This window comes from Odontesthes bonariensis, chromosome 12, assembly GCF_027942865.1.
Source record: "Odontesthes bonariensis isolate fOdoBon6 chromosome 12, fOdoBon6.hap1, whole genome shotgun sequence".
NCBI classification, from domain to species: domain Eukaryota; kingdom Metazoa; phylum Chordata; class Actinopteri; order Atheriniformes; family Atherinopsidae; genus Odontesthes; species Odontesthes bonariensis.
In genome coordinates this window covers 28,359,900-28,379,365 of record NC_134517.1, presented here as the reverse complement: position 1 = coordinate 28,379,365, position 19,466 = coordinate 28,359,900, and the positions used below count along the sequence as shown (strand labels likewise).

Sequence of the window (19,466 nt, the reverse complement as noted above, 5' to 3'; positions counted from 1 at the left end):
TCTGCTAAACTGGGATAGATGGCTTCATTTAACCCACTGCTTAAAGGGAAAAATAGAAAAAGCATTTATTAGACACCATCAACCCTTCTCACTGTCAGAACCGTCCCCTCAGTGAAGCATGGTGGCGGCAGCATCATACTGCGGGGATGCTGGACATCAGCCAGGAATGGAAGTCAGAATATTGTGTCTTGGACAGATGTTCACCCTTTCGTCCTGAGCACAGAACCCCTCAGAAGGGATTTAAATGTCCTGGAAGGGTCTGTTTGAAGCCCAGAACTCAAATCAATGGGATTGTGTGGTACATTGTTTCACACCGTTAAAATACGACATCATCTAAGTGGTGGGCGTCTGTAAGTCTCATCCTTAGAAACTCGTAAAAATAGAAACCTCAGCTGATAAATTGAATTTTTTCCATAAAGAATCAATAAATTTAGATACTCTGAAGCTTAATCTGGATTTAACGGATTCAGAAATGAGTAGTTTATTTAGCACAAAGCACATGCCCTGAACATTTGAATGGGGATGTATGATTAAATTATGTCTTTTGTCACAGCCTTGAATTTCTAATTTCAAGGCTGTGATGTGTGCAAACACGACCGCGATGCTGCACACCGCTGCACACAAACACCACCCACCCAGCTCCCTCTCAGTGGGACTGCTCAGGCATCCCACTCACCGCTCAGACTCTCCACATCAGACGTGTTCTTAGAGCAAACCTTCCCACTTCTCTTTTCTCTTCTCTTTTTTTGATGGGATGCAGCGCTGGTATTATAGTGCTGGAGGTGGGCTTGATTGCAATCCGCCCACATGCACTGTCCGAGCGGCACCCACTGACAGAGCTTCCTCTCTCTGATGTGCCAGTCGGCCTGATCTCCGCCGCAATCAGAGCAGCGGGGGGGTGGGGGTTGGTATTTGTGTGCGAGTGGTAAAAAACAGCCAAAGCGTAGAAAGCTGGAGTGTTTGATGGGTGGGAGAGGGAAAGGAGAGCTGAAGCAGGAGCTCTGCTCGACCATTTGTTTCCCTCTTTCATGTTTCTTTGTGTCGGGATGCAGGTTTGACAGATGTGCTATTAGCACTTCTACTTCTGTCACACTCACAGAAATGAAGGAATAATAGCAACCCATGACTGGCAAACTTTTCATGTCGGAGAAGGAATCGATGCCTTCTTTCACCTTCTTTTGTCATTTAAAAATAACCTCGTTTCAGTGGAGCTTTCACTTCTTCTTCTTCCACATGTTGCAGAGCTCCAGCAGGAGATGGGCTATCGATTGGACCAAAGAGCTGCAGAATTGGACTGAATATGGATGATTTGTAGTTTCAGGCATGCCTAAAAAAAAAAAGCCCATTCCTCCCATGTACACATAGCTACATCTTTGGGGGGTGTTTGCACTCAACTTTGTGCTCTCTTTATCCACTTATCTCTCCCTTTTCCCCCTCCATGCACTTACAAATGTGCCGTTTTCTGCCGAGGTCAAAGCATCAAAAGCTCCCACATTTGGAAAAAAGGAGCAGAATGTAACTCCTCGTACCAGCCGCTCAGTTGGTACGAGGCCATAGATGTTTACTTGGTGTTTTAGTGCTTTGGAAATAAGGGGAGGAGGAGGTGGAGTGCAGGTAGAAATGTGCAGAGGTTAAAGCAAGAAGCCTGCTCTCTGCTGATGGATTTAGTTTAAATCAGTATATACTGATACAGATGTGTTCCAGACATGTTTCATTTCATTCTAACACCGTAAAGAGTTGATTCAAGCCATTTTTTAAAGTTTTTACACTGAGTTGAGATGATTTTTAGCCTGTTTTTCAAAAGGCACTTAATGGGAACATTCTAAACATTTCTAAATGAAGCATAAAAATGCTCGACTCACTGAAACTGTGGAGCGTAGTTGTTGGGGATGCACAGATGTGTTGGTCTGACATCAGTATCAGGATTATTTCAACCAATGATGGTGTTTTATCTGGTTTATCCTGGTTGTGTTCGTTCAAAGACTGTGTGATGATGGACTGAAGTGCCTTTTAAATGTTTATTTAACGGTTTCTCTGGTATTAAACGGGAAAAAAATGACCAAATCCATCATATTAGTATCTTTAACATGGGTTATTGCACAAGAATTTCACAGTTGGTGCACAAGATAATTAGCTTTAAGTCTAAGCTTGTGACTGTTTGCACTCACAACAGTTGGCTGGATGGATTCCAACCAAGAAAAACTTTATATTAATGGAAAAAAGATGGAAAAATGTCCCTTCAGCAGTTTATTAAACTGTCTGTTAAAGTCATTTACCATAATTAAAATGTATGTTTTTGATTTAAAATATAACTCTTTGCCCTTCTTTTGCTTTATGCTATATGCTCTTATACTTGGTCTAAAAATACCTTAAAAGGCTTGTGATTTTTTTTTTTTACCCCCTTTAACCTTTAATTTCAAACTATATTTCACAGAAAATTACATTTCCTTCAGTCCAAACCAGCTGAAAACGGTCCATGGTTGGGTAGAGGCCTCACATCTGCCCAGATCCAACGAGACGGGTTGAACAAACCCCAAAACTTTTACCAGCATGCTTTGAGGAGTCCCTAAAGTCCCAAAAGATTCCCTCTTTAAAAAGATAAGATGAGCATCTTCCTCCGGGTATTTTAACGCATTTAACGGCGCATTAACCTTAACGAAGCTGCACGGGATGAACAAAGCAATAAAGATAGAAAATGGAACATAAACCCATCCTTAACAAACTCAAACATGCATAAAAAAGGAAATACAGGCGAGCTATTCTGAGCTTTTCTGGGTTAGCTCTCTCCATCCGAAGGTCTGGCTGAATCGGCTGGATAGTTGAGCTTTTTAATGACGGCAGCAGGGGTAAATACAGTTTGTTTGCTCCTCTCTTGGTAATACCTGCATGCGTAAAGAAGTGAAGGGAGGGGAAGGAGAGGGGTCTGTCAGATAATCCCTGCATAGATAAGACGGCAGCAGCATGAAGGTGGAATGTAAACACTGTAATGCCGTCTGGATCTCCACATATCTGTCTTCGTCCAGCCACCTGCTATCACCCCTGCCTCAGTTCCTCTTCTTCTGTCTTTGCACATGTTCGGCTCTCTGAATCCCACCGAGTTTGAGGGAATCACGAGGCCTCCACCCGTGTCATTACCCTGCAGGAGAGCATCATATTTGCCCCTGACGTGGAGCCGTTCGTGCCTCCATTGAAGCCGACTTTAACTCTTGTGTTGATGCAGAAAACGAAGAAACTGTAAAATCTGCTGCAGTGCAGAACGGTTCAGCTCGACTTTGAGTCTCTGATCCCACGTCCGTGCTGCGGTGGAACGGCAGTGTTCCATGTGACGGAGCTCAGATTTCCCTCCGATTGCTTTGCCCTTTCTGTAAATGCCCTGGGGGGTGAGAGGGCTGTGGAAGAGGACGAGCGGCCATCATCCCTGGTGTGACGGGTCCCAGCTTTCCTTGGGAAATGTCAGAAGTTCTGAATGGGGCCCGGCCCCCTGTGTTTCGGGGGCCTGGGATGTGATGTTTGTGTTTGGCTGAGCTGAGCTGAGCTGTAGCCTTTGGCTCCCACAGCTGAACATGAGCAACTCTCCGGTGGCCGTCCTGCAATTAAACTCAGACTGACTGCATCTGTGTTTTTACCTCCCAGATCAGCAGTGGTGAAACTAATGAGGGACGCTTCTTTTAGTTCCAGTAAATCCTCCGTTTGACTTTTTCAACGTGTTTATGGTCGGCAGTTTGAATCCATCGGTACATTATGGGAATAATGTACATAATTAAGAGTGATCCCATTCCTTTATCTTAAAGGGATAGTTCGCCTCTTTTGACATGAAGCTGTATGACATCCCATATTAGCAACATCATTTATGAACATTTTCTTACCCCCTGCTGCGTCCTGTGAGCCGAGTTCCAGCCTCGTTTTGGCATTGATGAAGGTAGTCCGGCTAGTTGGCTGGGGTTTAAAAAATAAAGCGTTTTGCTTCTCAAAACAATATGCGTTCAAAAGAGTAATACATTTGCATCACAAAATGGTTCTCCAGGAAAAAGTCAGACCTCACAATCGCTTGGCCCTATTTTCTCTCCCTTCGTATCACTGCCTGCTGCCGCCTGCCGACAGCCGAGCCTGTTACGGTGTTTGCTGCTCGGTCTGCGCTTCGGTCTGCACAGCAAGCAGTGATACGAAGGGAGAGAAAATAGGGCCAAGCGATTGTGAGGTCTGACTTTTTCCTGGAGAACGATTTTGTGATCCCTTTACTTTACAAAATAAAAGCCTGTGAGCAACAGACTTTTACAATAATAAAATAAATAATAAAACCTGTACTAATACCCTAAGCCCTACTTAGATCGTGTGCCATTATGTATGAATATTGGGGGGAAAAAGTATATTTGACATTTCACTAGTTTAAACTCAGCAGTGTTGCTTTTTGGGACATTGGGCGGGCGGCTGATGGAAGCGACGGGTTGTTTACTGCAGGGAACCACAGCTGGTTCGACTGTTTGCGGCGGTTGGGTCCCAACGTGCAGCGGCTCATCTGTAGAGTCAACAGGTCAACTGCTGCTGTTTGCTCCTGTTTACAGGACCCGTCTTGGGTAAATTCCCTCTTCAACAGAGAGAGCCGTGGATGTTCCAGAGAGGAAAATAAATGCGTCTGTTGTTGTTGGACTTGGGAATTCCTCTGGGGCAGGAGGACCTGACATCTGCTTAAGCTGAAGACGCGCTCCTCCTGCCGGTAGCGTTAGTTTGAAGGAGGCTGCGTTCCGTATACGTGTCTGCGTTCTCTCGTCTGTATCGTTCAGAGGGCTCAAGGACGGAGCGTCCTGTGGAGAGCAGAGGACATAAATGAGGGGCCAGGGGACGGACACCGAGCCGGCCATCTGAGATATTGTAGCCCTTGTTTAGCTGGCGGTATCACAGCCCTCTCCTGCCCGGTGTTTGATGAGTCACGGCTGATTTCATTCACACTCCTCATTAGTTTCTGTGGGCTGGAGATTTAATTATTGATGAAGCCTTTGTCAGAACGGAGGGATAATCTGCGAGCTCCAGAGCTGAAGGCGAAAGAGGGCCACTTGTCACCCTGTAATGTGCTGCAGCTCGGCCCAGTGGCTGAGAAATAATGATTTTTAGCCGTCTGTGTGTGTGTGCAGTCGTTGTTTCTGTATGGATTTATGTTTCCACACTGGAGAAAGTAAATTGTATTGGTTTGTGCCAGAGAAAAATGTTGCGCTGCCAAACATAAAGAATAAAGTTGACAGTCGTGTTGTAGGAACAGCTAAATCTGAGAACTGATCCCACTCTCTGTTTACGGCGTGCAGCAGCAGCAGCAGCAGCAGCAGCAGCACCTGCAGCTTTCTCAGGACACGCGTGGGTGGGAAGAACCGGCTGTGCTGGTCGGTCGGTCATGGAGCGGCTGTCTGTTCTCACCTGCCAGCCTCCCTGATGTGGAGTTGGCTGAGTGGGAGGCCGCAGTGTGCTGAGTGGGCAGCTACATGAAGGCTGTCGGCTCATACTGAGCCAAACACTTCATCTGAAACATCTCCTGTTTCATCCATTGATGATTACTCCAATCCAATCCAGAACTGTGACTTGATCAAAACTTTTAATGATATTTAGAAACTAAGTGTTCCCACCTAAAGGTGTGGAGGGCTACTGCTCTGCAGACAGCTTCCTCTGTGCATATTTCTGCAGGACAGCATGATGCTGGACACGATTAATGAGGCCTTTAGCTGTTCTGCAAACATGAATCTAAACTGGTTTTGATACCACGGACACATTTTGGGGTTTGAATGCTCGTCGTGCATCATGATCTATACGTTTAAATGATGCTGGACTCAGTTCTGTTTTTATAAACTTGTCATCAGGAGTGTCAGCATCTGGATGCAGCTCTTACTCATACGAACATTACATCAGGGTTGCTGACAGCGTCCCTCGGTGAGCAGACGGAAGGTGCACCGGTTCAGCCTGTCGGAGAGGCTTAAGCAGATGAGCTCACGGTGGACAAACGTGCGTCTTTGTGTGTGAGGCCGTGAAAGGACGCTGCAGTTGTGTATGTGAGGGTGAAACACAAAGGAGAGGATGTGGGTGTGTCCACGGATCGGCTCTGAGACAATGAGCTGCAGGACTGAGGGTTGTTGAAAGCCTGATTTCATTCTGCTGTGGCTTTAAAAGTTTGTACTTTTTTAGACATCCATACGGTCCTTTAGGCTCGCCTGTGATTAGAAACGGTGAAGAATAAACTTTTTAGTGCCAATTGGTGGCAAATCTCATCCTTTCGATGCTGTGGACGTGATTTCTGATGAGACTGGGCCGTTATTCACGAGCATTTACCCAAAGTATCGGATGGCCTCTGCCTCTGAAGTGAATCTTTTAGCATCTGGCTTATTGTTGGGAATAAATAATCAATTTAAAGTCTGGTTGGAGCTGTTCAGTCCTTTGTTCCTGCGTTGGTGGAGGGAACCACCAGTTGGTGCCAGATTTGCCCACAAATAGGTGGTGAGTGTGCGTATTTATGCGATGGGTGTATGAGAGTAAAAGGCTGGAAATGAGAAGAAATAACAGTGATAAAAGTGTTGGATTATAGAGATAATATCTCTCCCGTCTTTAATAATGAAGAAGAACTGGAGGAAAAGCCTGTGGTGAAGTTTTCTGTATCAGGATGAATGAGGAGGAGGAAGAAACTGTCTAAACTCGGAACATTTCTAAAACAAATGATTATAAAACGCTGCTGAGGTGCGTTTGAGCTGCAGCTGTATTCTGTTTGAGTAAAACTGGCGCAGGTTCGGTCCGACCTCCTCGCAGCACGAGCACACAAATCTATCTGGACCGCAACAACTGTCAGACGGCTTCTATTCAAACAACCATTATTCTCCCGACATGCTTATTTACAATATTCATGAGTTATAATTAGTTGTCGCACACGATGTTAGCGGTGTGTCGGTGAGAGGTGGCCTTATCAACACAGCGCCACATTTCAGGAACGACTACATTTGCAGTCGCCGCCGCTCGCAGACTCTTTACTTCATTAGTGTTTCCAGCTCTCCATGCCCCCCCCCTTCTCTCTTTTCCTCGTAAAAATAGAATTAATTTCCGAGCCCAGACACCATCTTTATGCAGTAAAAGTGATGAATCCTCTATCTCGCTGCTAATTGTATTTTCTGCTATTTTATTTTCCCATTAAAAATTCATGTTTTTCCACCTCATCTTCCTTCCTTTAGGGCAGCGATGCCGGGGGCAAGATATTCTTATTGTGTCTAAGGGGAGGCCAAATTGGGAGAAATGAGGTGTCGAGCTCAGGTTTGGAGACGGGAATTGATGGCAGCGGCTGTACATGGTTGTTGGCTTTACTAAAAGATGAAAATGAACTCTAACATGCATCTGAGACTCAAGGCACAAATGATGAAGCCTCATTGGCCCTGGGCTGTATCTGGTAATGAAAAATGGCAGCAACTTAGTTGGCAGATGACTGTTGATTTACAATAAGAGTTTTCCAGTTCACATTTGGGAACACATTGCTCACTTTACCGTGCACAGCTCGCCTGTTAGCCGTGGAAATTCAGAGCATTCGGTTTTCTGCTTCGTGCATTTAAAAGGAACAAGAACGAGTCCCAAAATCACTCCAAAGTTAAAGAAGATTGATGCCTCTGTAATATTCATCAAGTAATAATGAAGCTAATAATTGTTTAGCTTTGCATGAAGAAACTTTTATGATTCTGCAACTGGTGGAAGCAGACTTGCTTTTCTTTTGTATTCTAGATAGTTATTTTTAATCTAATTAATCACATGATTTCCCTGATTAATCACGATTAATCGCATTTGTACGCAGAATCCAAAAATGAATCTAAAAGTAGTGTATAGCTTTTAGCATTTAGCTTTATTTTAAATGTGCTGCCATATGAATGAAAGTGCCATAACATTTGTTGTGCAAACACACTTTTAACATCAGCATCTTTCTGTAGTTTTTATGTAGAAGCCTCGCTCCACTGTCTGTTTCCTTGAATGACTTGCTGCTATCAGTTGTGTGTTTTGCCTTTAAGTGATATTTTAGACTGGAACTACTACGCTGAGAAGACAATTCAACTTGGCTGTGTTTACAGATGACTTTGGTTCTGTCGACTCCGCCGTCTGGAAGAACTTTAAAATGAAAATGGCCGAGTAAAAGTTCCGTACCCTTCTCCATGTTTGGTGGATCCGCCGATTACTTTCTTTTCCGGTTCCACAGCAGACAGCAACAGACTTTTACAAAATAAAAGCCTGTGAGCAACAGACTTTTACAATAATAGAATAAATAAATAAAACCTGTGTTATTGCGCGATAAAATATTTATCGGCGTTAAATAATTAACGAGTTAACGCGATAATAACGAGTTAACTCGCCCAGCCCTAATTCTAGTCCATGCTAAGCTACGAGCTGCAGGAAGTAGCATCTTATCTATTGCACAGAGAGCTGAAGCTATGCTTTTATTGAGGTAAAATGCTGTATTCTTTTCCAAAAATATAAAAAAAAATTCCATGCAATGTTTTAATATCCGGCGCTTTTTTCCTTTTATGAACAGATTTGGTGTCGGATGTAATTAACTAAAGTAAAAAACTGAATTTCCTGTAAAAGTTTCACTTAAAACAGATTTTCTGCATGGTTATTTTCAGCACACGGTTAACTGTGGCGCTGCACGTTGTATCTGTTCTATGATGCAGCATGTTGGGGGGGTTAACCCTAAAGGAAAACCTGGAAGTATGTGTACATAAAACAAGGGAAGTAATGACTAAACCAATGCAGAAACTGGGACCAGAAATCAAAGCTTTCCAGACATCTGAGCAGCAGCCGTGGTGAGTTCTGTTCAAATCTCTCAAACTAAGGAAAGGAGCCTCAGTGCCTGTTTAATTATCTCCTCTGGGTCATCCTTTATGAGGAGAAAGGACATGATTCCATCGACTGTACTTAGATGATCCACTTATCCTCTGTGAAACACGAGAAGGTAAAAGGTGAAGATAAGTTTTAACGTTTTTCTCTGACCAACTTTCAACAATTTCCAACAAGGTTGAGGGGAAGATTTAGACGAAAAAGACTTCGGGAGGTGATATTAAACACAACGGAGTCTAGAAATAAAAGAAAAATCTGAAAACGGAAGCAAAGAACCAAAAATATAACTGGATATAAAATGTAAATGTTGTTAAAATCACTTAAGTAGGTTAATTTGAACAGTTTTTCTCTTTTAAATACGTTTTATTTTCTCGTTTTCTCCTTTTTTAACTTAATTTAAAACAAATTTAATGAAGATAAGATGCTGATGGTGAGTGGCCCTGCATCCCAGAGCATTATAAATTAATAAATAAGACCTTCTTTCAACAATTTCCAACAAGGTTGAGGGAAAAATTTGGACGAAAAAGACTTCGGGAGGTGATATTTATGGCGAATTAAACAACGGAGTCTAGAAATAAAAGTAAAACCTAAAAACAGAAGCAAAGAACCAAAAATATAACTGGATATAAAATGTAAATGTTGTTAAAATCACTTAAGTCGGTTCATTTTAACAGTTTTTCTCTTTTAAATACTTTTAAATAATAAATTAATAAAGTATTTTCTATTCTATTATTTTCTCCTTTTTTAACTTAATTTAAAACAATACTGGAAAAAAATGCCCCTCCAAAAATAAGTAAGAAAAACAACAAATACAAGATGTTTTTGCTTGAAATAAGCAAAAGAAATCTGCCAGTGGAACTAGTGAAAATCGGCTTGTCAAGATTTCTTGAAATAAGATGTGATATTTGGGACTTTTGAGTTAAAAGTGATCTTAAAATTAGCTCAAAAACCTCTTCAAATGTACAAAAAAAGCTTGTTTCATATGATATCCGACTCAAAACTATTTATTTTCAAGACTTTTTCACATAACAAGATATTCAAGATGTATTGTATTAAAACAAGTCCCTGTATCTGGCTGAAATAGTACTTGTTAGGCAGTTGTGTCTTATATTAAGTGTAATGAGATATTTTAACTAGAAATTAGACAAATATACTTGGTAAGACTTTGATTTTTTCCAGTGAAAGTTAATGAAGATAAGATGCTGATGGTGAGTGGCCCTGCATCCCAGAGCATTATAAATGAATAAATAAGACCTTCTACAACAACACGGTCCTTATTTTTTACCTCGCAGTGTTCAACTTCAGCCATTCACGTTTTCAGGGAGCTGAGGGAAGGAATGTGTGGAAGAGGATGTTGAGGTGGGAGTCGTGTTCTCACAGGCTGTGTGTGTGTGTGGCTTTGTTCCAAAGTGGTGTGAAGAAGAAGAGACGGACCCGCTAACCTTCACCAAAAAATGGAGGTCAACAGGTTAAGCCAATGGGGATTCTTGGAGATGGGGCCCTGCCGAAGAGACGGTAACGTTCCAAGTGGTGATTCATGGCAGAGGCATCCGTCTCCCTGTGTGTGCTGACAATGACGTCATGCCATTAGTCCCCGGGCTGTCACGGGCTGACAGGCAGGGGCTGTGGAGGAGCTGCGTTTTCATCCCAACCAGCAGATTGATGGACTGCTGTGGAGGGGGCGGGGCCGAGCTGTTGAATGGCAGCTACCTCGGCGCTCGCTGTGGATTTCAGCCGGTTTTCTGTCTGCGTTCTGTTTGGTGGCAGCTGTGACACGTCTGGAAAAGTTTGGCTTCTGCAGAACAGATTAGCTACTCAGAGTGTTTTTATTTTCTCCTCACTTCGTGTTTCTCTGCGTTGAGCTCGAGTTTAATTCTAATCAGGGTTTATTTTATCTCGCCGTCCCCTGCTGCCGTCTCCTGCTCAGTCTGACGCGGGTTAATTGAAGTGAGCTGCTGTGGGAAACGGGGAGATGAGCTGGAACCATTCATAAGAGTCACTTACAGGTGTTCTGCTGGCTGCCGGGGCTAAATATAACTTTAGGAATCTAATTGATTTCTCTGTCTCGCATTTACACTGGAAAAAAATCAGTCTTAGCAAGTATATTTGTCTCATTGAGTATCTCATTACACTTGATATAAGACACAACTGCCTAACAAGTACTATTTCAGCCAGATATAGGGACTTGTTTGAAGACAATACATCTTGAATATCTTGTTAAATGAAAAAGTCTTGAAAACAAATTGTTTTGAGTCACATATCATATGAAACAAGCTTTTTTTTTTTACATTTGAAGAGGTTTTTAAGCTAATTTCAAGATCACTTTTATCTCAAAAGTCCTAAATATCACATCTTATTTCAAGAAATCTTGACGAGCCGATTTTCACTAGTTCCATTGGCAGATTTTTTTGCTTATTTCAAGCAAAAACATCTTTGTTGTTTTTCTTACTTATTTTTGGAGGGGCATTTTTTCCAGTGCATATATGATGACAGAGGTTTTATCTGTTTTTAAAGCCTAATTCACTCGGACACAGGAACTGCCTCGGCTCCAATCGATATATATTATCATGTGTAATGAGGTGCTTCTTTTGCTTCTATCGTTTAGCTTTATTCAGCAGCTTAATCGATTGCCTTAAAATGTTTTACTGCCAGCCAGTTCGCATGATGAGATGAGAGCGCTTTATTGATTCGGATGAGACGGGCTTTGGTCAAAATGCCCGTTGGTGAGGTCAGCAGCTGCTTAGGGCACCTGAGCCGAGCTGAAGAAAGTGTTCAGCAATTCAGATCAGTTTGGACTGCAGTCAGACCCTGAACAAGGAGCAGCTCAGAGAGGCTCAACAGGTCGTTTATCTCTGTTTGCACGGTGGCTGAGGACACGCCGACATGCTGCTGTGGAGAGTTTTGGTGTGTTTACGTGCATCAACAGCTGGGCATCTGATGCAGTAACACAGACATAATGAAGCTGCTCCTCCAGTCAGAGAAAAAACACTCCAGCTCTGCCAAAAAGAGCATTAAACATCTGCAGCTCATCCAGAACGCTGCTGCTGGAGTTTTAACCCGGACTAAGAGATCTGAACACATCACAGCAGCTTTAAAATCTTTACTCTGGCTTCCAGTCAGTCCCAGAATAGATTTTAAAAGCCTGCTGATGGTTTACATCTGTGATATGTTCAGAGAATATAAAGCCAGCAGAGCTCTTAGATCCAAGGACTCAGGTCAGCTGGTCCAGTCCAGAGTCCAGACTAAACATGGAGAAGCAGCATTTAGCTGTTATGCTGCCAACAAGTGGAACAAACTGCCAGTGGAGATTAAACTTTCACCAAATGGAGACATTTTTAAATCCAGGTTAAAGACATTTCTGTTCTCATGTGTCTATGCATGAAATCTGCACGATATCTTTGAATTTATCTGGACTGTTGCTTGTTTTTAATCATTTTAATTATTTTATTTGTTTCTCTTTATATTCTTTTATGTATTTTTAATGCTTCTGACACTCCCTGCTACAATGCTTTTATTTTATGTGAAGCACTTTGAATTGTTTTGTACATGAAATGTGCTATACAAATAAATTTGATTTGATTTTATATACAGATAGTTCCTCTATTGATCCCAGAGAGAAATAGTTTAGCAGTGTAGCTGTAAGCTAGCAGCAGATGCTAGCAAACAATGCTTCCTCATCAACAGTGATGGACCAAGCCGGAGATGTACACAGCGTAACTCGTAGTAATGGTTTAGATATATAACCTCATGAAACAACTGTACTCTGAGACCTACATCTTTATCAGAAACAGGCCGATAATGTAACGTTAACACACCGAGAGTGAGAAGAGGACCGGTGTTGTGCTGGAAACACACCTTATCAACACAGCTGCAGGTTGATGAGTTACAGAACGGAACTGTTCAGCTAGAAAGCTTCAGCTAACAAAGTAATGTGGGAACAATAATGTTCATCTTTCAGAAAGGAGCAGCAATAACTCCTCAGAAGCTGGTGAACGTCATCATTAGTTGAGTTTATGCACCGCACCTAATAATTGGCAGCCATGACAATCAGCCCTAAAACGTGCCACACCTGCCTTAGTTTCACAGCTGAACGCGTGATTAAAATGGGTCGTACAGTATTTAAGGGACCTGTGAGGTTGTACGGATTGGACGATTTGCTGCAAAATAGAACATTTGTGCTACCTTTAAAACAATTGTGTGGCTGAGAGACGGCTAACCGGAACTCTAACTCATGCCAACTATGTCACCTAAAAAGATTCCAACTAAGCTCATGTAATTTATTTGCTTTAGCGACTCGGATAAATGGTCTTTCTGTCATTTTCTAATAAAGCAGAAGTAGATCTTTAGGTTGCATCCAGTGGGAAAGAACAATTAGCCCCGTAGATGCCTAAGAAAAACAATCATATCTTACAATAAAAGCAGCATCCCCAGAAATCCCTGCATAATGTTTAGATGTTTGTTTAGCTCATTAGCTTGTGGATAGTTCTGTTCAGTCACTCATTAGCAACAATTTATGCAGAAGCTAATCATCCAAACTTCCACTTCTGCATTAACTTCATGATCTGTGGAGGAAAAAAGAGATCTGCTTGTATACTCGGCTAATTTAATCTCAACATTTTGTCCCCAGAATGATTCTGGCAGATCTATTAGCTTCTCATTAGGTGTGCTTATAAGTCTTTATTTCAATTTGAATGATTAAAGGGCTACTTTGTCAGAACACGAGGATGTAAGAAATGTGATTAAATGCAAACTGTAATTTTCTACTCGAAGCTCTCGATTAGTTTTTCTCAGGGCTGAACAGTTTTAGGCTCTTCCGCCGAGCTTTAATTAAAACAAAATGAGGATACAGAAAAAAAAAAAAGGCCTAATGGCACTGCAGGACCAAAAAATGAAACACTGCATACACAGTCGGCGTTAAAGGGATAGTTTGCCTCTTTTGACATGAAGCTGTATGACATCCCATATTAGCAACATCATTTATGAACATTTTCTTACCCCCTGCTGCGTCCTGTGAGCCGAGTTCCAGCCTCGTTTTGGCGTTGATGAACGTAGTCCGGCTAGTTGGCTGGGGCTTAAAAAATAAAGCGTTTTGCTTCTCAAAACAATATGCGTTCAAAAGAGTAATACATTTGCATCACAAAATGGTTCTCCAGGAAAAAGTCAGACCTCACAATCGCTTGGCCCTATTTTCTCTCCCTTCCTATCACTGCCTGCTGTGTAGACTGCTCTCCGGTGTTGGTGAGGAGGCTGTGCAGCGGGAACTCGATGGCGCTGTTCCAAACCAAAAGGTTTCCAGCTGATTGCCGCAAAAATGGCAGAAAGTGGTTTCAACCGGACTGCGAGCCAGTGTGGCATTAAGCTGAAGAAGCTTGGAGGTGGTTCCAAATTATGGATGTTATTTGTTATTTACGCTTCGGTACGCACTCCGTCCACCCCTGCACTGGAAAAAATCTAAATCTTACCAAGTATATTTGTCTCATTGCGTATCTCATTACACTTGATATAAAACACAATTCCCTAACAAGTACCATTTCAGCCAGATATAGGGACTTGTTTTAATACAATACATCTTGAATATCTTGTTAAGTGAAAAAGTCTTGAAAACATCTTGTTTTGAGTCATATTTCACATGAAACAAGCTTTTTTTTTTACATTTGAAGAGGTTTTAAAGCTAATTTCAAGATCACTTTTATCTCAAAAGTCCCAAATATCACATCTTATTTCAAGAAATCTTGACAAGCCGATTTTCACTAGTTCCATTGGCAGATTTTTTTTGCTTATTTCAAGCAAAAACATCTTGTATTTGTTGTTTTTTTTACTTATTTTTGGAGGGGCATATTTTCCAGTGTGAGGGTCCCCTTTGTACAGTGGGAACGCAAAGCGACCCGACCCGTACCGTACTGCATAGTGGAAACGAGGCTTACAGCTTCATGTCAAGAGGCGAACTATCCCTTTAATGTAGAGCTTTGGGCCGTCTGACCCAGTTTAGGGTCGACTCTTGGCGGCCAGTTGTCCCTTTGGAAGGTAAATAAATGGAATATTGTGATGTAAAAGCAGACTTTAGCTAACCTCCGGGGCAGCGAGATCTGGGAGAAGATGGGAGAAGATGGGAGAAGATGGGAGAAGATGGGAGAAGATGGGAGAAGATGGGAGAAGATGGGAGAAGTGAGGCCAGTGACACCCTGCAGGAGGTCCTCTGGCTGCCGCTCACACAGTCTCTGCCAGCCCTCTTAAAAAGGAGCCGGCGCGATACTGGTGGCCAAACAGCCTGTGTGTATGCATTAGTGTGTTTGCAGTGCAGCAGTGCAGCGCTGCTGCCTGCATCCGTAATTAAGCCCGAGACACAACCATCACTGGGAATATAATTGGCTCGTAGGAGTGATGGGGGGGGGGCGGAGTGGAGGTGAGTGCTGCAAACTTTCCGAGAGAGAAAAGAAGAAAGGAGGAGAAAGCCATTTACATGCTAATGCTGTCCTCAGCCCTTCAGCTGCCTTGTTCCTCGCCTCACCCGCCACCCTTTAACAGGCTGTTTGCTGGCACGCCGGTCGCCGTGTTTACACAATAAACAAACAGCAGCGAGGTTAAAGTCTTTTCAGGCATCTTTTTCTGAGCGCCTTCAGCAGTGGCAACAGTCCGCTGTTGCGTAACTGTTCAAGTGTCTTACGAGCTCGGCCGACTGCTTTTTCGGCCTCTTTGTCATCCCTTTGTCATCTTGTGTTTGTTTCCTAGGCAACGGATTGGGCACCGGACGAGGAAACCAGGAGGTCCTGTCAGAGCAAAGGCAAAACAGAGGTAACCTCCATCACGCCCCCAATTACAGCGCTTCATGTCAGCGCTGCCTGGTTTACAGTGAGGCCGTGTTGACGTCTTCTGGCTGATGTGGCTCGATCGGTTTGGGTCTCCTGGGACGCCTAATTCAGACCCTTCAGTCGAGTTGTTTTTCTGGTAGTGAAGAGTTCAAACTCAGAAGGATTCCTGATGGCTGCTGTGATCAGTCGTGTTATTTTTTTTGTGAGAACTCATCGGCTGTGTTCGAAACCGCCTACTGCATACTTCCATACTGCATACTCATCGATCAGACAGTGTGCTGAGTGTTTACCCACAATGCATTTCGCTCTTGCCCGAGCCGAAATCAGCCGGCCTGAAGCTGATTTCGCTTAAGCTCTAAACTCTGTAAACTTTAGCAACATTTGAAACATTTTCAGGCGAGAAAGTAGTCGTTTAGATCTCCAACGTGTTGAAAACCTGACAAAATACCGGCTATTTACAATTTTGTTCCCACGAATTTGGCGCTACTAAAGCTAGCCGTAGTGAGCAAAGCACTTCCGGTTATTTTCACAAAATAAAATACCCGTTGCCTTTTATCATAGGGAAAGCCATTACCATACAATTGGTGCTTTTGTTTTGAAAACAGAAGTGAACCTACCCTCGTTGTAGCTAGCTTGTAACTGCTGTTTTGACAGGAAATGTCGATCGGCGACGTCACGTTACGTTGCATCTTGGGTAGTTTGAGTACGAGTAGTAACCTCATGATGCATACCCAACATTTCAGAGAATCTAGTATGCATCCGGGAACTTAAAAAAAGTTAAAATTAGTAGGAGTAGTGGAAGTAGGCGGTTTCGAACACAGCCATCGTGTTTGTCTCCCGCTGTTTCAACGGAGACAACAGTGATACCAAAATGCCCAAAATTCTTTAACTGCATATTTATTCATGGAACCATTATTCACCTTCGACCTCCTCCGAGCTTCCAAATAAAAACGTGGCAAATATGTCCGTCCCCTTCGTAAGAATAAATAAAAAGCACACATTTCTCTCGCCCTATGCATACAAACACACTTTTATAAGTGTTTGACTTCATTTTAGATGCTTTAAATCCTGTCCTCTGAAATTGGGATCAACTTCTTCTTCTCCAGAATCTCGCTTAAAGGACGCTTGAGCTCACGGAGCGTCTCCACCACCTGAGCCTCAGCCGACCAAACGAACACAACGGTGACGAATGGCTGAATATTCCTGCTGAACACGCCTGGATTATCAAAGATTTAACTTCCGTTTGTTTCTCTTAAGAGTCTTCTGGCTGATGTGGCTCGCTCGGTTTGGGTCTCCTGGGACGCCTATTTCAGACCCTTCAATCGAGTTGTTTTTCTGGTAGTGAAGAGTTCAAACTCAGAAGGATTCCTCAGAAGTGTTATTTTTTTTTTTGTGAGAACTCATCATGTTTGTCTCCCGCTGTTTCTACGGAGACAACAGCGATACCAAAATGCCCCAAATTCTTTAAAAACCTGTTTCGCTGCAATTACCTCGGCTCCTAGGAGCAAAAAAACAATAAATCAATTTCATGCTTTTGTGAAAAAGGATTTGATTTTTTTGTTGTTGTTTTGTGTGCCGCAAGATTTACTCGACTCACCGTAGAGTCTTTGTCGATGTCACCAATGGGTCGCCATTTAGCTGCCAGCTGGCAGTCGTATAAGTGAACAATGGGCCGCACCGGCCTGTGTGCCAGAACTCGGCCTATTTTTCCTCTCAGCAATATGTCCGAGAGTATTCAGTAACTTTTTATAAGCCTTCTTCTTCTTCCTCTCCTCCACAGATTGAATGTCAGAACTACATAAGAGTCCTGCTGGTGAACAGGACTGATGTCATGACCTGTGGCACCAACGCTTTCCAGCCACTGTGCACCACCAGAGAGGTACGGTTAAGCGTGCGTTTTTCACTTTCTCCCGATCGCTCTCGTTTAAAGGGATAGTTCGCCTCTTTTGACATGAAGCTGTATGACATCCCATATTAGCAACATCATTTATGAACATTTTCTTACCCCCTGCTGCGTCCTGTGAGCCGAGTTCCAGCCTCGTTTTGGCGTTGATGACGGTAGTCCGGCTAGTTGGCTGGGGTGTAAAAAATAAAGCGTTTTGCTTCTCAAAACAATATGCGTTCAAAAGTGTAATGTAATAATAATAATAATAATACATAGGTTTTATATAGCGCTTTTCCAAATGCTCAAAGACGCTTTACATAAGGAACAAACAGAAACCATAGACAAAAAAAACAAGACATTATAAACAAGAGAAAAACACTGTTACAGACTTTAGGCACATGGGGGGGAACATTTTATCAGGTGTTGTAGGTGATTTTGAACAGGTGGGTTTTGAGCTGGCTTTTGAATGAGGGGAGTGTATCGGAGTTCCGGATGGTGGGGGGCAGGGAGTTCCAAAGGGTAGGGGCAGCGATGGAGAACGCTCTGTCCCCAAGGGTGCGGTACTTGGTCTTGGTGATGGGAATGAGGAGGTTTGCATCAGAGGAGCGGAGATGTCGAGTGGGGGAGTAGGGGTGGAGGAGGTTTGTGAGGTATGGAGGTGCAAGGTTATTGAGGGCTTTGTAGGTGATGAGAAGGATCTTGAAGTTGATTCGCTGTTTTATTGGAAGCCAGTGAAGTTGTTGAAGGATGGGAGTGATGTGTTCTCTGGAGGGGGAGTGAGTGAGCAGTCGGGCAGCTGAGTTTTGGACATATTGCAGTTTTTGAAGAGCAGAGGAGGGGAGGCCATACAGGATGCTATTGCAATAGTCGAGTCTGGAGGTGATGAAGGCATGGACAAGTGTTTCGGCAGCTGAGGGGGAGAGAGTAGGGCGAAGGCGTGCAATGTTGCGAAGGTGGAAGAAGGCTATTTTAGTAACCTGGTTCATGTGGGATTTGAAGGAGAGTGTGGGGTCGATGATGATGCCGAGATTTCTGACCAGGGGGGAGGGAGTGACGGAGTGACCATCAATGCAAAGTGAGAAATGCTGGGAGGTGGGGAGGGTGGATTTTGGGCCAAAAATTATAATTTCAGTTTTATTGCTGTTGAGTTTGAGGAAGTTGTGATTCATCCAGGCTTTGATGTCAGTTAGGCAATTGGTGAGGGTGGAGAGAATGGCAGGAGTAATGGCAGTGGTGGTGATATATAGCTGGGTATCATCGGCGTAACAGTGGAAGTGAAGACCATGGTGGCGGATAATGTGACCCAGTGGGAGCATGTAGAGGATGAAGAAGATTGGTCCGAGCACTGAGCCTTGGGGAACTCCGTGTGAGACAGGGGCGGTGCGGGATTTGTGGTTGTTGATGGAGATGTAGTGGAGTCTTTCAGATAGGTAGGAGGTGAACCAGGAGAGAGCGGAGTTGATGATGCCAATGGCTTGCAGACGGTTGAGGAGGATGGAGTGATTGATGCTGTCGAAGGCAGCACTGAGGTCGAGGAGGAGGAGAATGGTGAGGGAGCCGGAGTCGGAGGAGAGTAGGAGGTCATTGGTGACTTTTAAAAGGGCTGTTTCGGTACTGTGATGGGTTCTGAAGCCAGATTGGAATGTTTCGTACAGGTTATTGGAGAGGAGGTATTGCTTTAATTGTGCTGCGACGGCTCTTTCCAGAATTTTTGAGAGGAATGGGAGGTTGGAGATGGGCCTGAAATTGTTGGGGTCGTCAGGGTCAAGGCCAGGTTTTTTGAGGAGAGGGGTGATGGCAGCAAGTTTAAGAGGAGAGGGGACAGTGCCGGAGGTAAGGGAGGAGTTGATGGTGTCCGTGATGAGTGGGGCGAGGGAGGTGAAACAGGCTTTGACAAGCTCAGAAGGCATGGGGTCCAGGGGGGAGGTGGATGA

At 43.5% G+C, this 19,466-nt stretch overlaps 1 protein-coding gene across 5 annotated transcripts in view; it reads left to right on the top strand.

The window, feature by feature from the left end:
* Positions 1–19,466, top strand: part of sema5ba (sema domain, seven thrombospondin repeats (type 1 and type 1-like), transmembrane domain (TM) and short cytoplasmic domain, (semaphorin) 5Ba) — a 157,325-nt gene that overhangs the window by 78,035 nt on the left and 59,824 nt on the right. For all 5 annotated transcript variants that reach the window (XM_075479980.1, XM_075479979.1, XM_075479978.1 and 2 more), the window contains exons 5-6: positions 15,568–15,630; positions 17,428–17,526. In XM_075479980.1, the coding sequence (XP_075336095.1) occupies positions 15,568–15,630; positions 17,428–17,526 (162 nt within the window). The remainder of the gene's footprint in view (positions 1–15,567; positions 15,631–17,427; positions 17,527–19,466) is intronic.